The sequence below is a fragment of the Vanacampus margaritifer genome, chromosome 6 (assembly GCF_051991255.1).
Source record: "Vanacampus margaritifer isolate UIUO_Vmar chromosome 6, RoL_Vmar_1.0, whole genome shotgun sequence".
Classification (NCBI taxonomy): domain Eukaryota; kingdom Metazoa; phylum Chordata; class Actinopteri; order Syngnathiformes; family Syngnathidae; genus Vanacampus; species Vanacampus margaritifer.
This window is the reverse complement of record NC_135437.1, coordinates 20,179,901-20,203,301: the sequence shown is the minus strand read 5'-3', so window position 1 is coordinate 20,203,301 and position 23,401 is coordinate 20,179,901. Positions and strand designations below refer to the sequence as shown.

The 23,401-nt window shown below is 38.6% G+C and overlaps 2 protein-coding genes across 2 annotated transcripts; one reads left to right on the top strand and one right to left on the bottom strand.

Moving 5' to 3' along the window:
- Window positions 1–220: 220 nt before the first annotated feature.
- Window positions 221–6,698, top strand: sigirr (single immunoglobulin and toll-interleukin 1 receptor (TIR) domain). Its single transcript, XM_077568736.1, has 10 exons — window positions 221–438; window positions 1,253–1,528; window positions 1,721–1,928; window positions 1,998–2,125; window positions 3,365–3,505; window positions 3,586–3,729; window positions 3,831–3,933; window positions 4,003–4,153; window positions 4,234–4,411; window positions 5,252–6,698. Exons 1-10 carry the CDS (start codon window positions 330–332, stop codon window positions 5,422–5,424), a joined length of 1,611 nt encoding a protein of 536 aa, XP_077424862.1. The 5' UTR covers window positions 221–329; the 3' UTR covers window positions 5,425–6,698.
- Window positions 6,344–23,401, bottom strand: LOC144053874 (plakophilin-3-like). Its single transcript, XM_077568735.1, has 13 exons — window positions 23,191–23,401; window positions 18,348–18,433; window positions 17,214–17,947; window positions 16,348–16,471; window positions 15,399–15,603; window positions 14,041–14,215; window positions 12,878–12,995; window positions 12,644–12,808; window positions 11,425–11,607; window positions 11,194–11,347; window positions 9,340–9,535; window positions 9,080–9,167; window positions 6,344–7,354 (listed from the first exon to the last, which is right to left on the bottom strand). The coding sequence occupies exons 1-13, from the start codon at window positions 23,399–23,401 to the stop codon at window positions 7,313–7,315; spliced, it is 2,481 nt and encodes an 826-aa protein (XP_077424861.1). The 3' UTR covers window positions 6,344–7,312.

Here is a 23,401-nt window from a genome sequence, read left to right as displayed (position 1 = left end):
AGTTGAATCGGTAACCTATACTTTTACCAAAGTATTATGAGTACTTTTTCCACCTCTGACTTCATGTGCAAAACTTGTTTTCCTAAGTAGGTGTGCTTTTAATTAGCTTGGTTAGATTGGCCCAGATTTTAGTGTTCAGTACTTTCTATTGTGGAATGCAGGTGACACTCGCGGCTAAGACCACGTGACAAGGCACAGCCAATAGGAAGAGGTTCTAATGTCTCTCCAGGTGCAGGTGTCTGACGGCTGCGCAGTTGACTCCGTACCTCTGTACAATTACTAACTTCAACAATAACCCCATTGAAACAAGCAAAAAGGCCGGAATTTAAATGTTTAGCTATTTTTTAAAGCGGAACAGGACAGCAGACATGTCCTCCTTTTTTGTCGCCTTGATTTTGGTGACCTCGTCTTCGTGGAGCAACTCTGTCCTCTCGCTTGGTAAGGATGCTGTAAATCACGCGTTTTGTTTACCTACCTTGAAGCGGAAAGACGTTTACGCTTATAGTGTCACCGTGTATTATTTAAGTCTACGTTCGTCATTAAAAATCATATAATTAGTGCTGTATGGATTGTTTTCCGTCAGTCAAGCTAGTTGTCTCGCAGTCACGTGCTGTTGCCTGGCAACAGGTGGACCAGATCCGGACTTCGAACCCGGATGAGTGATATTAGTGTGAGAATTGTCTAACAGAAAGCACAAAGAGGCCAAAACAAAATCTATGAGCTATAAGTTAGAGCCAGTCGTGCCGGTTATTTGGGAGTTTTAGTCACATCACGCTATAAATATGCGCATGCGCAAGATAGCCTGTCGAACTGGTCCACCACCAGCGACTCCTCAAAGTTGTTAGTATGTCTTTGTTACAACTAACCAGTTGTTATACCAAACACTTTGATTTGCATCTTATACTATGACTTCACATAATTCTATCAAACAAGTGTGGTATCAGCAAGGCATACATCAGATTACAATAATGAAAACAAATCTATGCTTTATCATTTCAACTTGACTCATTTAGCCAATTTTAACCGTAAAACGTTTATATTTGTCTAGAATAATAATTAAAATGACCTACAGGTGCTCTTGTTTTCTGGGTTTGGTCAATGGAGCATTTTTTTAATATATATACTTTTTTTTTTTTAACTAATAGAAAAAAATATATAACCTCACTCTAATACTACATAATGCTAACTGAATTTAAAAAGGGAAAAGAAAGACGGGTGTGTAACTGCCCTGTGTTTGCAAATCAACGTCAAGGGTGCGTTGACGAGGACCATTTTGAGGAACACGTACTCTATGCGGGACAACAGGATCCCCCATACCGGCTCAACTGCTCCTTGGAGTCCATTCCTCACGACCAGGGTGACCCCCGACCCCAGCTGACTTGGCTCAAGGACTGTCAGCTGCTCAGCGCCCAGCAGGGGAATTACTACCTTGAGTTTACAAACGTTTCTTTGGAAGCCGGAGGGAACTACACCTGTTTTCTGCCCGGCAACAGCACAGCTTCGTTCACGGTGCGCCTCGTAGTTCAAGGTAAGCGCCAAATGCTCCTTGCATGTGATCAGGGCTGAGCAATTACAATTAATTTATTGCGTGTGAATGGAAGATGACCTTGATAAAATAATCACATATGAAATCATAATATTGATTCATTAATTTGTTTATTTTTCAAATCATTAGCCTTATTTAGAATTAGCATTTCATTTTCCATATCCCGTTCCACAGCATCCATTTGCGCCAAAGCGCCACGGTTCCTGTCTGATGAGATTCCGAGCACCCTCTGGGGGAAGGTGGGATCCACCGTCAATCTGAATTGCACCGCCGTGCTACCCTGGGACCCGACAGATGAGCGATGTGACGCCTCACTGCGGTGGACAAAAGACGGCCGTCCCCTGAGCAACGGCTCTCTGCTTTTGCAAAACGCCTCTTCTTGGTGATTGGAAGCAACTTTCAGACTGGAATTGGAATGAAAAAGAATGTGACAGTTTTTTTTTCTTGCTAGGTTTCAGGGTGGAGGTCAGCTGGTGGTGAGCAGTGTGCTGGTGGTCCATCTTCAGGAGTTGGAAGACTTTGGGCTGTACAGCTGCATAGTGAGGAACTCGTCCTCGGACTTCAATCTGCAGAAATCAAGTAAAATCACCGTCAGGTTTTTTTTTTTGTATTTTAGTCGCTTAACTGCCATCTTTCAGTAGTTCTGGGCATTTTATGATTTCACGAAAGATCTGTTAACTACAGAAGCATATTGCTGCTATGTCAGAAAAAAAAATGGAGCTGTCGAACGATAACATTTTTAAATCAGATTAATCACATCTTAGAATTTTGATTAATCACGATTAATTGCTTAACTCATTCGCTGCCATTGATGCCTATAAATGTCAAAAATTCATTTGAACTATTTCTATTAGTTTTACATTTTTTCCCACTTTTGTTAACAAGAGTATGAAAACCTAGAAACAATTTTTAAATAATCTTTTCTTTTCTTTTTTAGATTAAAAATTAGAGGCTTCAGGCGATTAAAATTAATAGCATGACTTCAGTAGTTAACTCACAATTATCACAAATTTTATATCTGTTCTAAATGTACAGTCATTTTTTCTAGGTTTTCATACACTTGTTAACAAAAGTGGAAAAAATGTTAAACTAATAAAATTGTTCAAATGAATTTTTTTATGTCTATAACCGTCAATGGCAGTGAATGAGTTCATAAAAAAGGTTTTTTTAATCTACATTTTTTCCCCCGCCAAATTTGAAGAGCACCGGTTATGTGGTAATTCTTTTGACATTTAACTCTTTGACTGCCAAAAATGTTAAATAACGTTTAGTAAAATCCTAGGGAGGAGTGCCAAAGACGTTAAAAGACGTTTGTTTCAAAACAGAGGTGAAATTAACCATATTCTATTGTTGATTACTGAAAAACGGAATAAGGTAGAAACAAACTTTTTTTCTGATGAAAGATGAGAGTCCAATCTTTCATTTGGTAGTATGTGTGTTTCCATAGTCCAAACACATAATTTTCTGTGGACCTTGAAAGATCAGTCAAAATGCTTAAATCGGCTGGCACCCACGGCATCCCTTTTCTGAAAACGTCTGGCAGTCAAAGAGTTAAAATCATGAGGACGTCTTCAACCTTTTTTGATCCACTGGACGCGCTCATCCTCCTCTTTTTCTAATCAGTTAATTACTTGCATAATTTAAAATGGGGGGAAAAAATGACCCCGATATTTTGACATAACATTTTCAATGTCTATAAATGTTTTTTTTCTCCGAATATAATCGTACAGCAAAATCTGAAACCGTTGCACCGTTGCATCTTTGATATCATTATCCAAGCATTTATTTTTATAATTTTTTTTTAATTTCAACCGTCAGGCATCCCAAGCCACACGGCTGCCGTCATCGGCGCCTTCGTCCTCCTCCTCCTGCTGGCCGCGGCCGCCGTCATCTACTCCCAGTGCCACCTGAACATCAAACTGTGGTACCGCGACTCTTACGGAGACTACGAGATGAGCGGTGAGTACGAAGAGCGCCGGCGCGTGAGGACGTTGACACAAATCCACTGTTTTTTTTTTTGTTGTTTTTTTTTTTGTCAGATGGGAAGTTGTACGACGCCTACATCTCCTACGTCAGCAACGACTACGACAGGAAGTTCGTCAACTTTATTCTCAAGCCTCACCTGGAGAATAAAATTGCACACAAGGTGCTTCTCAATGACAACGACATCATGCCTGGATCAGGTAAGACCATATTCCAACTCAATACACGTCATCATATAAATATTGAAATATTAATAAAAAAAAAAAAAATGCTTTCCTTGTTCCACATCTTCACATCCAAGAACCTTCGGCAGAGCTTTTAACGAACATAAGTCGCTCTCGACGTCTCATCGTGTTGCTGTCTCACGCGTACCTGGAGCAGGATTGGTGTTCAAGCAACTTCAGGTCAGAGAGCATTACTTGAACCATACGTCATGTATCAGATGTTGCATCGTGTGTGTGTTTTTTTTCCAGACAGGGCCTGCTGCACTTGTTGGAGCTGTGCCGGCAGCCCATCGTCATCATGCTGGAGGGTCAGCTGAGGCGCATGAGGCCGGAAATCAGGCAGCAGCTCAGTGAGCACCAACACTGTCTCACCATCCTCACGTGGCGGCGCAACTCGGTGGTAAGAAAACGCAAGCAAGCGCTTCCATTGAAGAAATCAACGTTTTTTGGAAAGTGGCCCGTCTGCCGTCGTGTCCGCAGACGCCTTCCTCCACGTTCTGGAAGGAGCTGGCCTTAGCCATGCCTCGCAGGGTGGTCTTCCGCAGCGAGGCGGCGGGAGACCCCCAGACGGTCCTACAAGATGATAAAGACCCCATGCTGACCCTCGATCCGGACTATCTGGACTGCCGTTCTGACACGGACCCCGCTGGAGACCTGGGTAAGATGAAAAAAAAAGATGAATTAATTCATCGAAATTCAATTACAATTTTAATTATTACACTCCACAATTACACAATCAGCATAATCCTAAAAATTTATTAAAAAAAATACAAATTTTGAGTTGTTTAAATTTATACATTTGCACCTTTTTAAGTAAAATAAAAAAAAAACTAATTTAATACATTTTGTGTAGTCCAAAAGTAATTTGAATAATTATAGTGTTTCAAATAATTGTATTAGTCTTAATATTTTTTTAAGTTTTAACATTTTCTTCTTTCGTACCCCAAAAATAAATGATCATTCTAATTTTGATTTTAATTACCAAAATAATCGTGATTAATATTTTCTTCATAATCAAGCAGCCCTAGATGAAAGCATCGTTAATATTTTGATTGAAAGGACAATATGTTGTACGCTGCCCCACTAGTCGAAATCCGGTATTCCGGTTAATATTGCGTTATTGGAATATGAGTTAAGCAGCAAAATGAAGCCGCTTTGATCAATATGAGAAGGCGACCATTTTGCCACTTGCTGTCCAGTGAAAATGGCATCACAGTTGCTCAGTTCTCAAGTAACAACCAATCACAGCTCACCTTTTTTTTCTGTAGCTGAGCTGTGATTGGTCCTTGCCTGAGCCCTGAGCAGCTGTGATGCCATTTTCACTGGACAGCCCCCTGAGATGGATAAATACGACTGGATTTCGCCTCATAAGTCATATTCCACAAATGTAATATTAATCAGAATGTCATGTTGAGACTAGTGAGGTCACATATAACATATTATTGTCAAGAAATGGTTAAGGTTGACTTCTCCTTTATTGAATTTTACGTTCTTGTAGGTGTGCGTCTCCCCGTATACAAAGCGATGACCTCAAAGGCGCCGGTCCTCCCGTTCGAATCCAGAAGCGAGCGAGAGCCAAAAAACTCAGACATAGACGTGTCGGACCTGGGAGCACGCAACTACGGAACCCGTTCAGACTTCTACCGCCTGGTTACTAAGGAGGACGTCTAACCCGCCCGGACATTCACCTGAGTCACCTCCAAGCTACATTTGTCCTGTGTTATTTTTAACTCATTCACTGCCATTGACGGCTTTAGACGTCAAAAATTAATTTGAACTATTTCTATTAGTTTAACATTTTTTCCACTTTTGTTAACAAGAGTATGAGAACCTAGAAAAAGTTTTTATTGTACAAGTAGAACAGATATAAAATTTGTGATAAATCATGAGTTAACTATTGAAGTCATGCGACTTAGTTTAGTTTAGTTTTAGTTTTAATTGTAATTAATCGCATGACTTCAATAGTTAACGCACGATTAATCACTAATTTTATATCTGGTCTAAATGTACTTACCCCCCCCCCCCCCCCCCTAGGTTGTCATACCCTTGTTAACAAAAGTGGCAAAAAATGTTAAACTAATAGAAAGTTAAAATTAATTTTTGACGTCTATAGCCGTCAATGGCAATAAATGAGTTAATTTGTTGGTTAAACCAGAACGTCCCTTTCCATTTTTTGACCTGTTTTTTTTTTTAAAGTAATATTTCTAAGTGTTTTTTGCATTTTGACATATATTGAGAATACAATTTTCATTTCCAGTACTTCCTTTTGCCAGCAGAGGGCAGACTCATAACAGATACGATGAAAGTACTGACAGCCGACAGCATAACGAGTGCAATGTGCAAAAAGTCCGAACACTGCTGAACAAGCCAAGCTTCAGTTTGAGATATAAACACAAACTTTGACCACATGGGCTCAATCTTACAGCACGTTTAGGTAAAATAGCTGGCTATTTATTTGCCTTCATGTGCTCTCAGGGAGTCATTTTGAAGAAGGGTGCAGCAAGGGAAGGGCTGGAAATGTTCCTGTCTGAACAAGAGAAAATATGTTAACAGGGAGTGGTCGACGTGTTGGCCACAAGTACACATGCACTTTATTCGGTAAATCCATGTCTTTTATTAAATCAGATGGTACAGCTGAACATATAGCAAATAAAGAACTTGTATTTTCAATACAACAGATGCCGGTACAGTAGTTGATACGGCCTAACAAGTTGCCAGGTCATTTTACGACAGATTTGTCAAACTGAGAAAGTGAAGACTCCATATCTTGACAGGTGTCAAACTATGCCACGGATCATTTATAAAAAATAAAACAGCTGTGACTAAACAAAAACACATGAAAACTTGTTAGGAATGCATTCTTTCTCAGTTACACACACATAATTAATACTCTACCGTTACAGCCTTCTTTTTTTTTTTTTTTAATTGCAGACAATATAACAGATCACATACATTTGCAGCATTAGCGTACGTGACTAAAGAAAACATGACAGCTTTAGCGTCGAACCAATATCCCAACCTTTCAGAAGCAAAAGACAAACAATGCATCTCTGGAGTACATTCACTTACAATGTATTCTCACTCATTCATTCATACACAATATTATTAAATCATGCGAGCGACGAGCCAAAAGTCACAACAATGACAACATAATGAGAAAGTTCTTAGTTACAGTGTATAAAACATGATTTTTTTTAAATTCATTGACTGACAGCCCAGATAAAAATAATTCACCTTTGACCTCTATAGCCGGCAATGGCAGTGAATTAGTTTTAAGTAGAACTTGAAGCAATATATACAAATAAGCCGTGTAAGTACCGCATTGGTTAAAATATCAATAGTTTCACACAGTTTTTACATCTGCTTGTACAAAAACTCGACTCCTCCTCCGCTGACGTCCATTGAGTGTTCTTATCGCAAACGTTACGGCAGAAAAAGAAAAAAAAAACGAGCCTGGGTTATGTTGGAATAGAAGAAAAAGGCTGACAGCTGAAAGGCCGTCGGATGACGTCTTCCGCGGGTGGCGCTCGGGGCTGATCGCTGCAGAAGTCGCCATTTTTTACATGGCCGTGTCTGAAAAATCTGGTCTCGTGAAGCCTTTCTGTAATGTTCAAAAAACAAAGTGACAGTTATTCAAGCTTCCTTTCAAATAGTTGTGCATAAACAAACAGAGCGTATGGACATTCCTTTCAAACATATATCATACTTGACACCACATTACCTTAGAAGAAGTACATCAAATAAACACACACCTCCCTATGTTGTACAAGACAGCGCAGATTTTATTGGGACTGAAAGCATTTGAGTGCTGTCAGAACTTGTTCATTCTTTAGCACATAAGCTAAATGCGGCGCCTTTGGGTGGGGCAAGTCAGAAGCATTTTATGTTAAAAAAACTGACTATAATTATAGCAAAAATTTCCTTCGTTTTAGTCTTTGGTAATTAATTTAATGCATGAGCCTTTGGGGATGATTTTAAGTAAATGTATTTAACTGGAATCAGGACGTTTGAAAGTGTCACACATAAGTGACGTCATCGAGCGGTAGCCAATAGAAAAGCACCTTCAGATGACCGACGACGAAATGCGACGATTGGTAAGAAATTACTTTTCTCATTTTACCATGATATTTATTAAATATTGTGCACACGCAAAGGTGGCAAATCCAGGTCCAGAAAGTAAAAACCCTGTCACAGTTTGGCTTTAAGCCCAGGCAGGTGCTAGCTAGCTAGCTCGCTAGCTCCCTGGCTAGCTCCCATGGTGCTCGTTTACCTGCTAGGGAGCTAGCTAGTATAAATGGCTAAAGCCAAACTGTGGCAGGGCTTTTAATTTCTGGTCCTGGATTTGCCACCTCTGCGCACAAAGTAATACACATAAAAATAATAATAAATAAATAACAGAAATGAATACTGAAACCAACTACAACTTAACTAAAATCAAACATTTTTTTTAATAACTAAAACTAATAAAAACTAACAGAACCACCCTGAAAGCTAACTCAAAAAAAAAAAAAAAAAAAAAAAAAAAACTAAAAACAAAATAAAAACAAACTAAAATGAAAATTCCAGAACTGTAATAACCCTGATGTGCGCGGCTGAAAACGTTTGAAAATCTATGTTTTTTGCTTTCAAAGTGAAGAATTCCACGGAATAACATCTGCCCTACTTAGTTGTCACCTTTTCCCTACTTCTGTTCTCAACAAGCCATAAAGACGCATTCCAAGAGTCCATTGACATGAGGGGGTTTCTGATAAGTGTTTTAAATTCAAGTGAGGGTGTGGGCCTTGAGAATTCACTGATTATGTGTAGTACTTTTGTGTGGACTAATTTCATTATAGGGCTGAGTGATTACGGGAAAAAATATTATCACAATTATTTTGAGTCATATTGAAATCATGATTTATAAACATGATTATTTATTGATTTCAAAATTTGGTATTTATCTACCAAATCTCTACTTTATAATATATAACTCGAAAGAACAAAATTATATATATATATATATATATATATATATATATATATATATATTAGAGCTGTCAAATGATCACTTTTTAAAATCAGATTAATCACATCTTAGAATTTTGATTAATCACGATTAATCGCTTAAAAAAGCCTCTTTTTTTTTTTTATCAAAAAAATGTTCCCGCCAAATTTGAAGAGCACCGTTTATGTGTTCATCGTTTTGACATTTAATGTTATGAAGAAGTCTTGAACATTTTTTGATCCACTGCACGCGCTCATCCTCATCTTTTTCTAATCAGTTAATTTCTTGCAAAATTTAAAATGGAAAAAAAAAAAAACACAAGGCTAGTGAGAGTATCCATACATGTTTGTAGTCTTTGTGCAGTTTCTTGTACTGGAACATGTTGCTGAGCACGGTGGCGGCTGCTTTGGCGGCTTTCATCTTTCCAGAGCTGCGACAACACCAAAAAAAAAAACAAAAAAAACACGTGGCATCAACACTTTTTTTTCCTTTTTTTTTTTTTTCTGGAGACAACGCTTGTCTATTCAACATTTTTGCACACCACAGATTCAAATGTCAGTGTTGTTTTTTTCACCGCCGGTCCGACTTGAGTTCCGCCTCACCTGGAGTCGTTGGTGTTCTTGATGGCGACCAGTTTGGGCAGGCCGTCGAAGAAGCACACGTCTCTGGCGGCGACCGAACTGGACGTCACCAAATTGTTGAGCACGCCGCAGATGTTGACCACCACGTCGCTGGACGGCTCCTTCTGGTAGCCGTCGGCGGGCAACTTGCTCACCAGGTTGTTCACCACCTTCGTGGCTGGAAAACATCGACAAGCAGAAACTTTTAGAGGAACATGTTTCAGTTTGACTTTTGACTGTTCACAAGGTACATTGAAGGACCGCCCACAAAAGAGGATATGTCACACGCAGAAGAAAAACATGGATTCAACACAGATGCCGCTGACGTAATGTTTTGCTTGGTTTTAAATAACGAATAGCCAAGGTTTTCAGCAAATAACGAAGGATAGGATTAAAAAAACAAAAACAATGAAAAAGTGAACTTGTGAATAGAGAACCTGTTGTACAAGGTGTGAGTTTTACGTAACCTACATCATTTCCATTTCAAACATCTCATTTGGATTTTTATTTTGAGGCCGGTGCCAATTACAATATTTGGCAGAATAAAGTTTAGATTAATAAGTTGATTAATTATATAATATAAAATGAATAAAATCACTTATTTGCACAAAAACAACAATAAGATGAATTAAAATAGTTTGTCATTAACTTTACAGCGAAGAGATTTTTTTGTTTTGTTATGTTGTAAAGCATTAACTCATTCACTCCCAGCCATTTTCACTGAAGCAACCCCCTTCGCTCCCGGCTGTTTTACTGGAATTTGACTGATTTTGCAAGGCCCATAGAATATTGTGTTCTATTGCTATAAAAACATGGAACCTACCAAAAGAAAGATTAGAGTCTCTTCTTTCATCAGGAGAAAAAAACATATATGTCTATCTGTTTGCAGCAATTAGCATTAGAACATAGCTAAGTCTCATCATTATTCACAAATCTGTTTAAAACTGGGTAAATCAGCTTGTTTTCAACATGGCCCTGGTTGATCTCTTATACTCCGCTGCCACCTGATGGCCGTTTTTGTAATTACTACCATTGCTTCACCCATTCTCTGCAGTTTTTCGAGGCTGCATCAAAGCTTTCTGTATGCTATAGCACACCAAAAACTTTTTCTTTTTTTTTTTTTAAGCGTATAAATATGTCTTTGTGACACTTAAAACATTTCAAATAGAACATATTTATACATTTTTGGGAGAAAATGGGGTAAAAATAAATAAGTGTGCTAATTTTTGCATATTTAAAAGGGCTAAAATCGTCCCATTTAATTGGACGGGCCCAATTATGATTGTACTTCCTAAAGAGAGAGTAATGATCTAAGTAAACATTTAAATTGTATTACAATATGCTTGTTTTTCCACATTAGTGTGAGAAATATATCCACATGAATATTTTAGTTGCAGGAACTCCTGTTACAAAGATGTTCCGAGACTTTTGCTGGAATAATGACATTTAGAACTCAGCAGGGCTCTGTCCCTATTCCACTCATTTTTCATTTAGAAAACACTCAATAAAAGCAGCCATTTTGAGAAAGAAAGACACTTTTTCTCCATTTATTTTTGAGTCAAAACAAAATGGCTTTATTTAAATAAAAATTACTATTAAACATTACTGTTAAAAACGCATTTCTAATTAAATATTGGCAACAAAACCATCATTTTTATGTTAAGCAGAATTGTCTGCATCAGCGGAAAGTAACTAATAAACTAGTAACTAATAAAGTAACTTGTAATCTAACTTAGTTACTTTTAAAACCAAGTAATCAGCAAAGTAACTAAGTGACTTTTTCAAGATAACCGCGTCTCCCCGGTGATAAACAGCGGGTGACCGAGAAGGACTCACCCATGTGATTCTTATCCTTGGCATGGCGGGACAAATTTCGTAGGAAACCCGTGATGGAGCGCAGCTCCGGGTCGTTGTTGCTGCGCAACAGATCTAGCAGAACAGGCAACATTCGCTCCTGGTCCATGGCAACGCGGCTCAGCACCGCCGCCCACTGAAGCAAAGTCAATTGAGTTAGTCAAAGTTTCATGGTTTGGATGCGGTCTGAGGTGCGCGTCGCCGAGCGCTGACCCGCTTGTCTCCGGCCGTGATGTTCTGCAGCGCTCCCGCCGCCGCCTCCCGCGTGGTGGAGTTGATCTCGCACTGCTGCAGCACGCGGTTGTACAAGCCCACGATCTGCGGGTGCCACAGCCACTCCATGCCCTTCGGAACGCGGGCCACCTCGGTGAACGTGGACAGGTCCTGGTTCCTGCTCTGTGGGGGAGGGAAGGATCAAAAAGGGGGGAGGTTGAGGGGTGGATTACAAGAAACAAACAATTCATATTTCCAGAATAAAGTCAGAATGTCAAAATTTGCACATGGGGATAAACTTAAGAACTGCTGTCTCTCTTTAGACCTTCTACATATTAATCAGGTCATTTCCAGGGGGCCAGCTGATATGTTTTTTTGTTTTTTTTTTGCCCAATGTCAACTGATTAAGAAGCGATTAATTAAAAAAATGAGTAAAACTCACTTATTTTTTGGTCACTTAACAAAAAAAGATTTACAAACATCATTTGTTTATCAGCAGAAAGAGAAAAAAAATCTGTAAAAATTAGCCGTTTTTTTTGGGGGGGGGGCTTATTTTATGGGCGATATTTGAATATCATTATCTTTATCTTTTGTGGTAATGTGCTAATGTATAATAAAAAGTCAATCAGCAAAAAAACAAAACAAAAAAGCAGGCATTTTAAAAGAGTAAATATCGGCTGATTAATCGGTCAGGCTCTAGTCATTTCATCCAAATATTTGATGAAAATATTTCAAATATCTCAAAGTAAACACAGATATACATTTATAGTTGTGTTGCCATCTAAATTAAGATAAAATATATATATATATATATAACTCAGTTTGAGTTTTCTTCAAAAATAATAATTAAAAAAAATCCTCAGTTACAACTTTATTCTCATCCTTCAGATAAAATTGATATTTTTTTGTAATATTTTGACCATTATTTTTTTATACCATTCTTTAAAGAACATATTTTATATTTACTAGTAATATTATTGGTAAGTTACTAACCATATTATTAATACAAATATGAAGTAGTGATTTGGTTGGCAAATTAATTGTGTTATTTCCATGCTTGCGCCGTGTTTGGGTTCCAAAGGTACGGCGCCATCAGCGTCATTCAAGCAGCCTGGTGGGCGGGGCTAACGCGTACAAGTGTTTTGGATGCACGCGACACTGGTTATAAAGCACCTCGTAAAATTCAAACAGGAGAACAGGGAGCGTCATGCGCGCGTACATTGTTGGCCTTCTTGCTCTGAGGCGTGAAGCAGCCGATGGCTTCGGTCTTCCCGGAGTCCTCGGCTCGGGTCGGCCCCTCCAGGCGAAGCAAAGCCGACGGCGGTATCTCGCTGTAGAGCTGGTAGGAGAGGTTCCTCAAGACGCACACGGCATTTTCCACTCCCTGAAGGACACCACGCGTGTTAAGAAAGTGACAAAGTGGTTGTGAGCTCGGGGCTCCTCATGCGCTCACCTTGTCCTCGGTCTTGTTGTCCTCCAGCGAGGACTTGATGTAGCTGACCAAAGAGTCCACCAGCCCGTGAGTTTGTCGCATCTGCTGACGGGTCTTTTCATTCACTGAGCTCAGATTTCTACAAAACGGGTGAGAAGGGAACAATGAATGGCAATTAAGTCTCTTAATCAGGGTTAGAATAGATTAGGGATTTTTCATTATAATTGCTAGTTTGTATTTTATTTTGACTTTTGTTAGTTTTAGAGAACGTTGTTTTTTCAAAAATGTTTCAGTTTAGTTTTTAATTGTTTTTTTTATTTTTATATAATGAGTATTTGACTAGCGCAATATATTAAAAAAAAAGGTCACTATGTATTGCGTAATAAAAAGTATATATATCGAAATTTTGAAATAATTAATATTTAAAATAAACTTTGGAAGCTCATAAATAACAGAAACTTTGCTGTAATCATACAGTAGTTAGTTGTAGTTTGTTTTATAAACATAAGATGCAGTTTCAGTAACTTTTTGTTTTAAAAGCATTTTTGTTTTTATTTTATTTTGTTAACTATAATAACCTTGCTCCTTACTCACTCTTTTTCGAGTCATATGTGAATGTATGAAACTATCAATACCAAAATAATTTGTTCGCACAGATTATCTGATTCATCATTTTTTAGAGTAAAAATTGTCACGTTACCAAGTCATAAATTCGAGTACATGAAGTTGGAATTTGATGAGAAAATGTTGCTGTGCATACAATAATGCATGCGCAACAAATTAACTTATATTTGTTTTGGTTTTTGAAATTCATTCGTTTTTGTAACAGGTTGGTTAATTTTTTATTTTTTGGAAAGAGCTCCATTTTTCTCCATTTGTTCATTTCGTGGCTTTATTCTGGCACATTTTCTTTTCCCGGCGCCTTTTGTGCCCATGCGGGTCTGCAAAATGAGTGTCGAACTGGAAAGTTTCAACATCCGGTTTGCGCACAAACAAGAGAACTGAAGCAACTGCAGTGCCTCGAAGCTTTTCCAACACAAAGAATGATAAAAGCTGAAGCCAGCCGCCTGAATTTGAGTATGCGAATGTGGAGCTGTTTTCAACAACAACAAAAAATGGTGAAACACAAAGAAATGTCAACAAAGCAGCTTTAGCAAGCAAGCCAAATATCAAGTGAGTCGCACCTGAGGCAGCCGGTGGTGTTGTAGAAGATTTCGGCCTCGGAGGCCGACTGCCTGATGCCCTCCGAGCCTTCGCTGCCCGACAGAGGGATGAGGATCTTATCGGTCAGATCCGGGAGAGCCTCTCGGGCCAGTTTCTCCTTCAGGGTGTCTTTGGATGAAAGGTTCCACAAGATACCTGCACAAAAACACGGGGAGCAAATGCAGAGGTTAATATTGATCGAATTAATTTGAACTCAAAATTCCAGCAGGTTCTAAATTAGGGCCGACAGGCGAATATTTTTTTTTAATTGTAATTAATCGCATGATTTCAATAGTTAACTCACAATTAATCACAAATCGTATATCTGTGCTAAATGTACAATAAAAAAATTATTGGTTTTCATACTCTGTTAACAAAAGTGGGAAAAAAAATTTAACTAATAGAAAAAGAAATTAATTTTTTACTTTTATAGCCGTCAATGGCAATGAATGAAAAGAAAACATTATTTAAAATTTGGGACGTCAGGCGATTAAATTTTTTAATTGTAATTAATCGCATGATTTCAATAGTTAACTCACAATTAATCACAAATCGTATATCTGTGCTAAATGTACAATAAAAAAATTATTGGTTTTCATACTCTGTTAACAAAAGTGGGAAAAAAAATTTAACTAATAGAAAAATAAATTAATTTTTTACTTTTATAGCCGTCAATGGCAATGAATGAAAAGAAAACATTATTTAAAATTTGGGACGTCAGGCGATTAAATTTTTTAATTGTAATTAATCGCATGATTTCAATAGTTAACACAATTAATCACAAATTGTATATCTGTTCTAAATGTACAATAAAAAAAATCTTGGTTTTCATACTTTGTTAACAAAAGTGGGGAAAAAATTTTAACTAATAGAAAAATAAAATATTTTTTTACTTTTATAGCCGTCAATGGCAGTGAATTAATTAAAAAAAGAAAAGAAAACATTATTAAAAATTTGGGACGTCAGGCGATTTAAATTTGTAATCATAATTAATCGCATGACTTTACTAGTTAACTCACAATTAATCACACATTTTATATCTGTTCTAAATGTACAATAAAAAATTCTAGGTTGTCATACTCTTGTTAACAAAAAATAAATTAATTAATTCATAGAAATAGTTCAAATGAATTTTTGACGTCTATAGCCGTCAATAGCGGTGAATGAGTTAAGTTTGTTTCTTGTCAAATGAATATTTAAGTGCTTCATGATGCATAAAAATCAGAGAGATCGGGTTGCTTCGCTCAAGTTCGGAGATGGGGCAAAAAAAAAACAAAAAAAAAACACAAAACAAGTTGAGCTGTGCATGTCGTGTCACGCTCCGACTGCGAATTCCTACCTGTGATGTTCTTTTGGAGCTCGTCGTCGGGCTCCTTGAGCGCCTCCACCAGCTGGGGGATGCCGCCCTCCTCGATCAGGGTCACCTTGTTGTCCATGTTCTCGTAGATGAGGTTGCGCGTGGCGCCGGTGGCGTAGCGCTGCACTTCCTGATTGTCTGAGTTGAACAGCTTCACCAGCTCGCTGATGCCCTTGGATTGACGCACCTTAAAAGCACACAAGAGCGCTTCAGATTCAGTTTAGGTAACCCCATTTTATAGCATCCAATTAAATTTGGGTTCTTCAGAGACTGAATGCTTTTTATTTGATGAAACCTTTCAGTCATCTATGCATGTCCTTTTACTTCCTTTCCCAGACTGACTGAACAGTATTTTCTGTTTCACGATAAAGTAAGATTATATAGGCGTTTAATTGGCAAAACTCCAGCCGATTAATATTTATGAGAAGGCCAAATATTGGACGATAGAAACAGTTGGTCCGTAATTTAAAACTAACATTTTTTTGTTGTTGTAATTTGATGAAGAGAAAGGCTGCTACATATTTTTAGCCTCAACTAAAATAGTCAAACCCACCACAAATAATTCCTGCACTTTTAGTAGGGAGGACACAAGCTCACTTTTAAAAGTGCTCTAAGGTCATCATTTATTTTGAATGTAAACCACTTTGGACCTCAAGACACCACTAAATATAAAAACGAAAATAGCTCAAATGCACTGCGCCAAAGTGAGCTGCTAAAATGGTTCCTGCCTCATCATGAATGCCTGCCATCTGACACCTTAATGTTGACTGTTAGACGTATTAACCAAAAGGACAACAACATGGAAAACAGAGCGCTACCTCCAACATGTAGAAGGCAAAAATGAATTTTTGTGGCTCGGGTTCCTGGATAATATCTTTCAGAGAAATGAGCCTGAGGAATTCCAACCACAAAGCTCATCTGTTTGTCATACCTCATTTTTGGCGTCGCTGTCATTATAACACTCGTGTTGAATGTAAGCTGCACCCAGGACCTGCAAATCGGGGTCCGGTTCTCTCAGGTACTGGACAGCTCGGGCCATGTCCAAAGTTTCGATCCTGTTCGGGGGAACACATGAGAACTTTACCAAGACAGTAGCTGTTGAAGCACAAAATATGTTGACTTCTTTCTTCTTCTTTTTTTTTTAACAAGCAACAGCAGCAACATTAATCTCAGGGAGACGTTGAGTTTTCTTATTGCGTGGTTCCGTTTGATGAATTGCCCCTAGCTTCTAATTTTCTTGAATTTTCAACAAATTAAAGAAAAACAATATATCACTATAATGCTGTCCTGAAATAAACAAAACATACCATCAGCTCATTTCCGCTCTGATGTTATGTAGCGAAATTAAGAAGAGCAAAGCAGCAGCTACTCATTTTCTGAGAATTAAATACTTTTACTGCTGTACTACATGTTTCATTTTATTTAGAAATATTGTGTTTATTTCCATGTTCAGTAATGTACTAAACATTCTACACAATTAAAAATAAAATAGATTGCCTTCCATGAATTTTTTTTCAAGATAATACATTTTAAATGTGTAATTGCTATACCGTGATGCTTTGAAACCACAATATATTTGCTCAAGGTAATCATACCACTGTAATCTCATACTGGCCCATGTCTCGGATCAACCAATGTGTACAGTTTGCCACTGAGCCCAGTGCTTATCTTAAATCAATGTAAGTTTAATAAAGCCTTGTACTCAACAAATCTTCACATGTACACAATTTGGTGATAGAACAAAAATAACACCGGGAATTTACGATCATTAGGAATAAATAATGGCGAGCGTCTTACCCGTCGAGGTTTCCCATACTTCCGACTCCCATCTGCCCATTGAAGATGTCGACCCCTCGGCCCACACTCTGCATGCTTTTGATGGACATGGCCCGGGACATGGTACTCTGACGCCGCTGCATGGCTAAATTCCCCTGGGTAGCAGCGGACATTCCAGGCCCAATGAAGCCCGAGTCCACTTTGTCCACCCCTCCTCCGTACATGCTGGACGCGCTTGACATCTGGCGCTGCAGGGTCCCCGACATGGAGCCCATGCTCATCCGGTTCCGCTGGTTAATCCTGCTGATGGTGCGGTACGCCGGGCCCTTGTAGGAACATTGCTGGACCATTCCCATGTCCATCTCTGGGCCACGTGGGATGGTGCCGCTGTGTGCTCGACGCATGGACCCCGGGAAGGTCATGGTTCCGGCCCCTTGCCTCATCTGGCCAACGTAGCCATTGGATTGCACGTAGTGACGGCTGAAGCCGGCGTCGCGGTCGGAGGCCATGCTGGCGCCGTCGCTGCCGTCCACCATCCAGGCGTTTGCCGGCATGGTGTGCTGCCTCATGGCTTGCAAGGAGACGATTTCCGGTTGCTGGCTCCCGTAAGCGCCCATGTGGACATCTTCGCGGTAATAACCCCCGCCGCCTCCGACTCGTCCGCCGCCGCCGCCGACACTGATCCTGTTGAACTGGGCCATGTCTGGGCCGGTTGAGAGAGAGCTAAAACCGGGCCTCTGTGATATCTGTGGTGTCTGGAGATGAAGGAGGGAGAGAGTGTTAGACTTCAACGTTAAGGGAGTGTTACTTATTACGATGTGCGTGCTGCGTGTGTGGGAGCGCGCGTATGCGCCACTCAATACAGGGGAATCATCAGCTGTTTCCCAATCTGGCGAGGGACGTGACAAGCACTAGGCAAATGTTATTGATTTGTCATATGCTCTACAGAGGTCTAAAATTCCGTGTCAGCATTAAATCCGGTGACCTCCTGCAAAACGAGCAAAACTGGAATCTAGAGGGTGCATTTGAAATCCCCGGACTGATCTTTTTACAGCGGTCTGCGAAATACCACGTCTGCCGGCAGAGGGACCGCTCACACTTGACAAATTAGCGGAATACACGCTCGAAGTGGGAGCGGAATGGTGAAATACTCACCATTGTCCTGGAGCCCGAGAACATGTAGGACGACTTGGAGCCGGGATTGTACGTCTGGTATTTCATGGTGGAAGATCCACCGTAGTCTGGAGAGAAACAAATACGATGACGCCAGGTCGTGACTACAATATCACAGTGATGTCAATTATACAAGCCTCTTAAATCTTTCAGCAAAATTTCTCACATGGCTGGGGAAAGAAAAAAAAGTGTATGTAGAGCAAGAAATTTCACGTTTCTATTTGAACCACATTTGTTACTTGAAATGAGGATAGTACACTTTGTTCGATGCTAAACGTGTTAGAGAGAGATTCCAAACAGGTCAAGGCAGAAAAACAACAAAGACAACTGGAGGCTTTTCCCAAAAGGTGCTCTCCCACGCATTGCATATTTTAACTTACCATCACTGTTTCTGTTCATATGAATCCGCCCCCCCCTTTTTTTTTTTTTACGAGCAAGGCGCTTCATAAAAGCTGACTCAGCATCTGACTGTATTCTTGTGCAGGCCACTCAGAGGCGATTGGAAAATCTGACTCATGCATTTTTTAAAAAGTTTTTTTTACATTTTTGTATGTGTAATAAACACTCAGTAGTAAGGCTGGACCATTTTGAGGAATAATCTAATTGCAGATTCCCTCCCCCCGATTCCTAACAAGTGTGGCGTAAACATAAACCAGTAAGTCATAAGTTCAATTAACAATAATAATGCAAACAAATCTGTGGCTTTATCACTTTTAATGTTTCATGCAACGATGATATGTAAACATGAGGACCGCATTTTTTTAAACACGCAACTTATCAAGACACCATATAAATAAAATAAAATAAAAATGCACAAATATTGTATATACTAGAGACAGACCAGTTATCTGTGCCGATAGTCCACATTTTGACAAATATGGGTATCGACCTTAATAAAAAATGTGACAGCCGATAAAATATGCATTTAAAACTATTTATTTACATTTTTTTTTTTCATTTTATAAGAGATGCTGCTGACCCTGGGAACTCTATGGACCTTTTGTTTTTCTTTGAAATTAAAACAAAGACGTGAAAGGTTAAAAGTTCTTTTTTTTTTGTAAAAAAATATTTACTGTAAAAATGCAATTTACTTATAAGTTTTTATTGAACTTTTTGAGACATATTGATGACCCTGGGAGGTCCCAGAGGGGGGAAAAAACATTTTGCAAATGTAAAAAGTTGTTCAATCAACATATACTTTAAGACATTTCAACAAACAGCTGGAATTTGCATTTTTAAAAATATGTGTTATTTTCCCTTTTACTGAACATGAAATTTGTCTCGTAATGTCAGTTATTGGCATCCTTGACTATACAAAAAATATAAAGTCTAACGACTGACCGAAATGAAGCAGCCTTTTTTTTTTTAAACCCAAATTGCAGGTTTTACAATTTGAAATTTACATTCAAATTTCAGTCCTACTCAACAGACATTTCATTAGGTACATATTGCTCAAGAGCAATGTCAAAAAGACATTTTTTTCAGTTTTGATTGACGGTCTTAATTTAACAACATTTTTGTGGCTAAGGCTTGTACTGTATTTATTTTTTAATTCAGTCAAGACTCCATTTTTGATGATATTCTGATGATAATTAGGCTTAACCCCCATCGCTGAGGATTCATGTGTGCATGCGAGCGCAAAAACTTTTCATCCCTCCTTGACGCTTGTTTACACTTTCCAACTACTAACAACACAAACACCCTCCCTCCGCTTTGTCAGCAGTTTGCTGCACAACACAAAACTATTCAAAATAAGTGGGTCAACAGAGGACAGCAAAGCCTCTACAGTCCTGTATAAAGGTGCTATTCTATTTAGTTGCGCCGTATTTGCCTACCAAGAACACCTCAGGGGCATGTTAGTGACAAAAGCCTTGGGACACACCTCTTCATCAATGAATAAAGTTCTTTTATTTCCAGCAAACAAAGCAAACTCCATAAAGAGATGACTGCATGGGTTTGGTGTTGAAAAACTTCACTCGTGGTGAAAGGCTCCGATTACTTTTATCATTACAGTTACGCATTTACAACTGTAAAAAAAAGGCAGAGAAGTCACCTTGAGGGAATTTAGTGTCGCAACACCTGATTGGCTATTTGAAAAAATGCAATTTAACCCTGGAGAACCCAAGAACCCTTTTCTTCTTTGGAAAATTATGAATTATACATTAAATGACTGCTATAAGTTCACTGAAAACCAAAATATATGTTTTTTCAATTTTAACCCTTTTTTTTAACTAGCTCAGAGTTGCTAATTTATCAAAATATATATATAAAACATACTCCTAGGCATTCTGCAACATGATATGAAATAGATTAACAAAAAAAAAAAAAATTTTACCATCTGATGGTTTGCTGAGAAGATGGTTTTGTTTGGATTGATTTCCAGCTCAACAAAACAGCATGTTTGTTGCCAGCCATCTTGTCACCACCACTCTGGCTCATGTAAGTGCAATATTCATCCACTAGATGGCCCCATGCAGGGGTCAGAAGTGGCACTCTGGACTTTTAAAGTTAAATTTGTAAAAAAAAAAGAAAAAAAAAGGTCTTTGTTATTTGAGTAGCAGAATTTATAGGGGCCAAATTTGACCCCGTGGGTTCTCCAGGGTTAAACAAAGATGGGATGGTCACAACCAGGCGGTTGCAGTCCTAATAGGGACTTTTGTTAACGTCTTTTAGTCCAGTCCAAACGTGCAAGTTCGTCTTGCCACCTGAGAGCAAAAGTGAAGTGTGGAGTGGCTTCACGCTTGACACGAAGACAAAACACAAACCGGTCTGTACAGAGAGGTGTGACTGACACGTCCCTTCCCCTTCCACCCCCCGACAACGCCCAAGCACACCTGAGACATCACAAATAAAATGTCACCATTTTAAACTCTGGTATTATTCATTTCTTCGCCTCGCTAACGTCGCCGATGACGCCACATCTTCCCTCACATGCTGATATTTACAGGTTAGTGTGTACTGTACAGGAAGCAGAGGAGGGGCTTTCATTGTAAATTCAAATTTTGAACACTCACTTCTATTTTCTTGGGCGTCTCCTTAGCCGCTGTTTGTTGCGCTGAGTGGTTGCAAAAGAGGGCGTATGATGTGACATGACAACTCAACTAGATTCATATTTTATTTTTACTTTTTTTTTTTTATTTAGTTAGTTTTAATTACTTTTTATAGCGGGTTTGTTAGTTGTTGTTTTTCCAAGACTGCTTCATTTTATTTTTACATATTTTTGTAATTATTATTATTAGTTTTAATATTAGATTTGTTGTTGGTTTAAAAAAAAAACTGTATATGGAGTAGTTGTCAAGAAATCACAATAAGTATTGTGTAATCAAGTAAATTCCTAAGAAACGACTGTTTAACCTTTCTCCGTAAAAAATTAAAAATCAAACCGAAAGCTCATATATTAAATTATTTGACAAAGATTAATATTAATACATTTTTACTATAAATAAAATTAGTTTTAGTTACGCTCTTTTTTTTATTATTATATATATACAGTATATATTTTTTAAAATATTTTTACTTAATTTTGTTTATGTAAATGTTTCCATTTTGTATTTTTGAACTCTAAACCTAAAATTGAAATATAAATAATCAGCCATTTTTTTAAGATTAAGAAAACAAATCACAAAATTAAAAGACATTTTTTTAAGTCTTCCATTGCCAATGGAACATTTTCATTTTTGGTTGCCAATTACACAAACACAGCTTATGGAAGTCTACTCACGACCTTGCACTTCCCTTTTGGAGACCCGCAGTTTACGTAACCACCCAATTGTGACGTGACCATGCACAAACTTCTTAACAAACAACACTCACTAACTAGAGACAACATCTGGTTCTCACGACACCGTCACCTGGCTTTGAGGTGTCCGTTTGGCCATCCCTCCAACCCACTGTCGCCTCTAGTGTCTGAGTAAGAGCAGAAACTCGTACCCGCAGCTGGGAGGCACACTTTCACCTCACTCAGCTATCACAGGAACGTTCATGAAAGCCACACTTGTTGCAGCCTGTTATACATTAACCCTTTCAAATGTGCAGGTTGCATGAAATTCGGGTTGGTGTGGAAAGAACCTGCAGACCAACTGAACGGACACATTTTGTTAGTTGTTTTTTGTTACACATTAGTTGATGTTGTATGCAAATTTTACACTGTCAAATGTTTCTAAATTTGGACTTTTTAGTGACATTTAGATTTGTTGATTGATTATGGAAAACAAAATTTATTTTCTGAGACTTATTAGATTAGTCAATGTAGCCAACTTTGTTTTAATTTATTGTAAACTTGTGTAGGTGGTTTGTCTGTGCTGACTAATTCAATTACTTAATACAGTTGTTTATGTAACGTAGGTTCATGATTGGGTACAGGCTGGCTTATCGATTTGAACCCTTTTGAAGGGGTGGGGCTTGAGCCAAGAAATATTTCAAATTTGGATATAAGATGTTTTTAATGCAACGTCTTCGCAAACACACTGTTGTCAAGTTATTTTTTTTCAGTTAATGATACATTAATTATTACATTTTTGGCAGTCATCCAGTAATTGTTTCTCAAGCGTAGTTGAGTTATATCTGCCATTTAATTTTTGTGTGTACGTGTTTTATTTATTTGTATAACTTTATTTAAACGTTCGAGTAACACAGTTTAGCATTGGTCGCCTTATAATTAAACTAGCGATATTGTTGCAATAATTTTTCAGCTGTTAAATTCCACAGGCAGGTAAAACACAATCGATCAAACAAACAAACAAACAAACAAACAAAACCTAAGAGTTACGAGAAACTTCTGGGAATTTAACTAAATTCAATAAAGGCGGACTAGTTGTTGTCTTACCTGACATGGCGGAGCCATTCTGACGCGGAAGTGTGGACTTCTCGGCCAAACGCATCTGAACCTGCTGCTGGACCCGGCGAACCCGCAACACCTCGTCCGAGGCCGAGGTGCCGCTCCCGAGATGGATCTCGGACGGCAGGCCGTAGGTGGTGACCGAGTTGTTTGGCTGTAGAGCGGACAGAAAAACATTCTCAGAGGCCACGGTACTCAT

Excerpts from the sequence above, each read along its gene's own strand:
- sigirr (XM_077568736.1), top strand. The coding sequence starts at position 330 with ATGTTTAGCTATTTTTTAAAGCGGAACAGGACAGCAGACATGTCCTCC. Across the intron at positions 1,929-1,997 it reads TTGCAAAACGCCTCTTCTTG|GTTTCAGGGTGGAGGTCAGC; the intron begins GTGATTGGAAGC and ends TTTTCTTGCTAG. Across the intron at positions 4,412-5,251 it reads GGACCCCGCTGGAGACCTGG|GTGTGCGTCTCCCCGTATAC; the intron begins GTAAGATGAAAA and ends ACGTTCTTGTAG.
- LOC144053874 (XM_077568735.1), bottom strand. The coding sequence starts at position 23,401 with ATGAGTACCGTGGCCTCTGAGAATGTTTTTCTGTCCGCTCTACAGCCA. Across the intron at positions 15,604-16,347 it reads ACAGCGACGCCAAAAATGAG|GTGCGTCAATCCAAGGGCAT; the intron begins GTATGACAAACA and ends TGTGCTTTTAAG. Across the intron at positions 12,996-14,040 it reads AACACCACCGGCTGCCTCAG|AAATCTGAGCTCAGTGAATG; the intron begins GTGCGACTCACT and ends CCCGTTTTGTAG.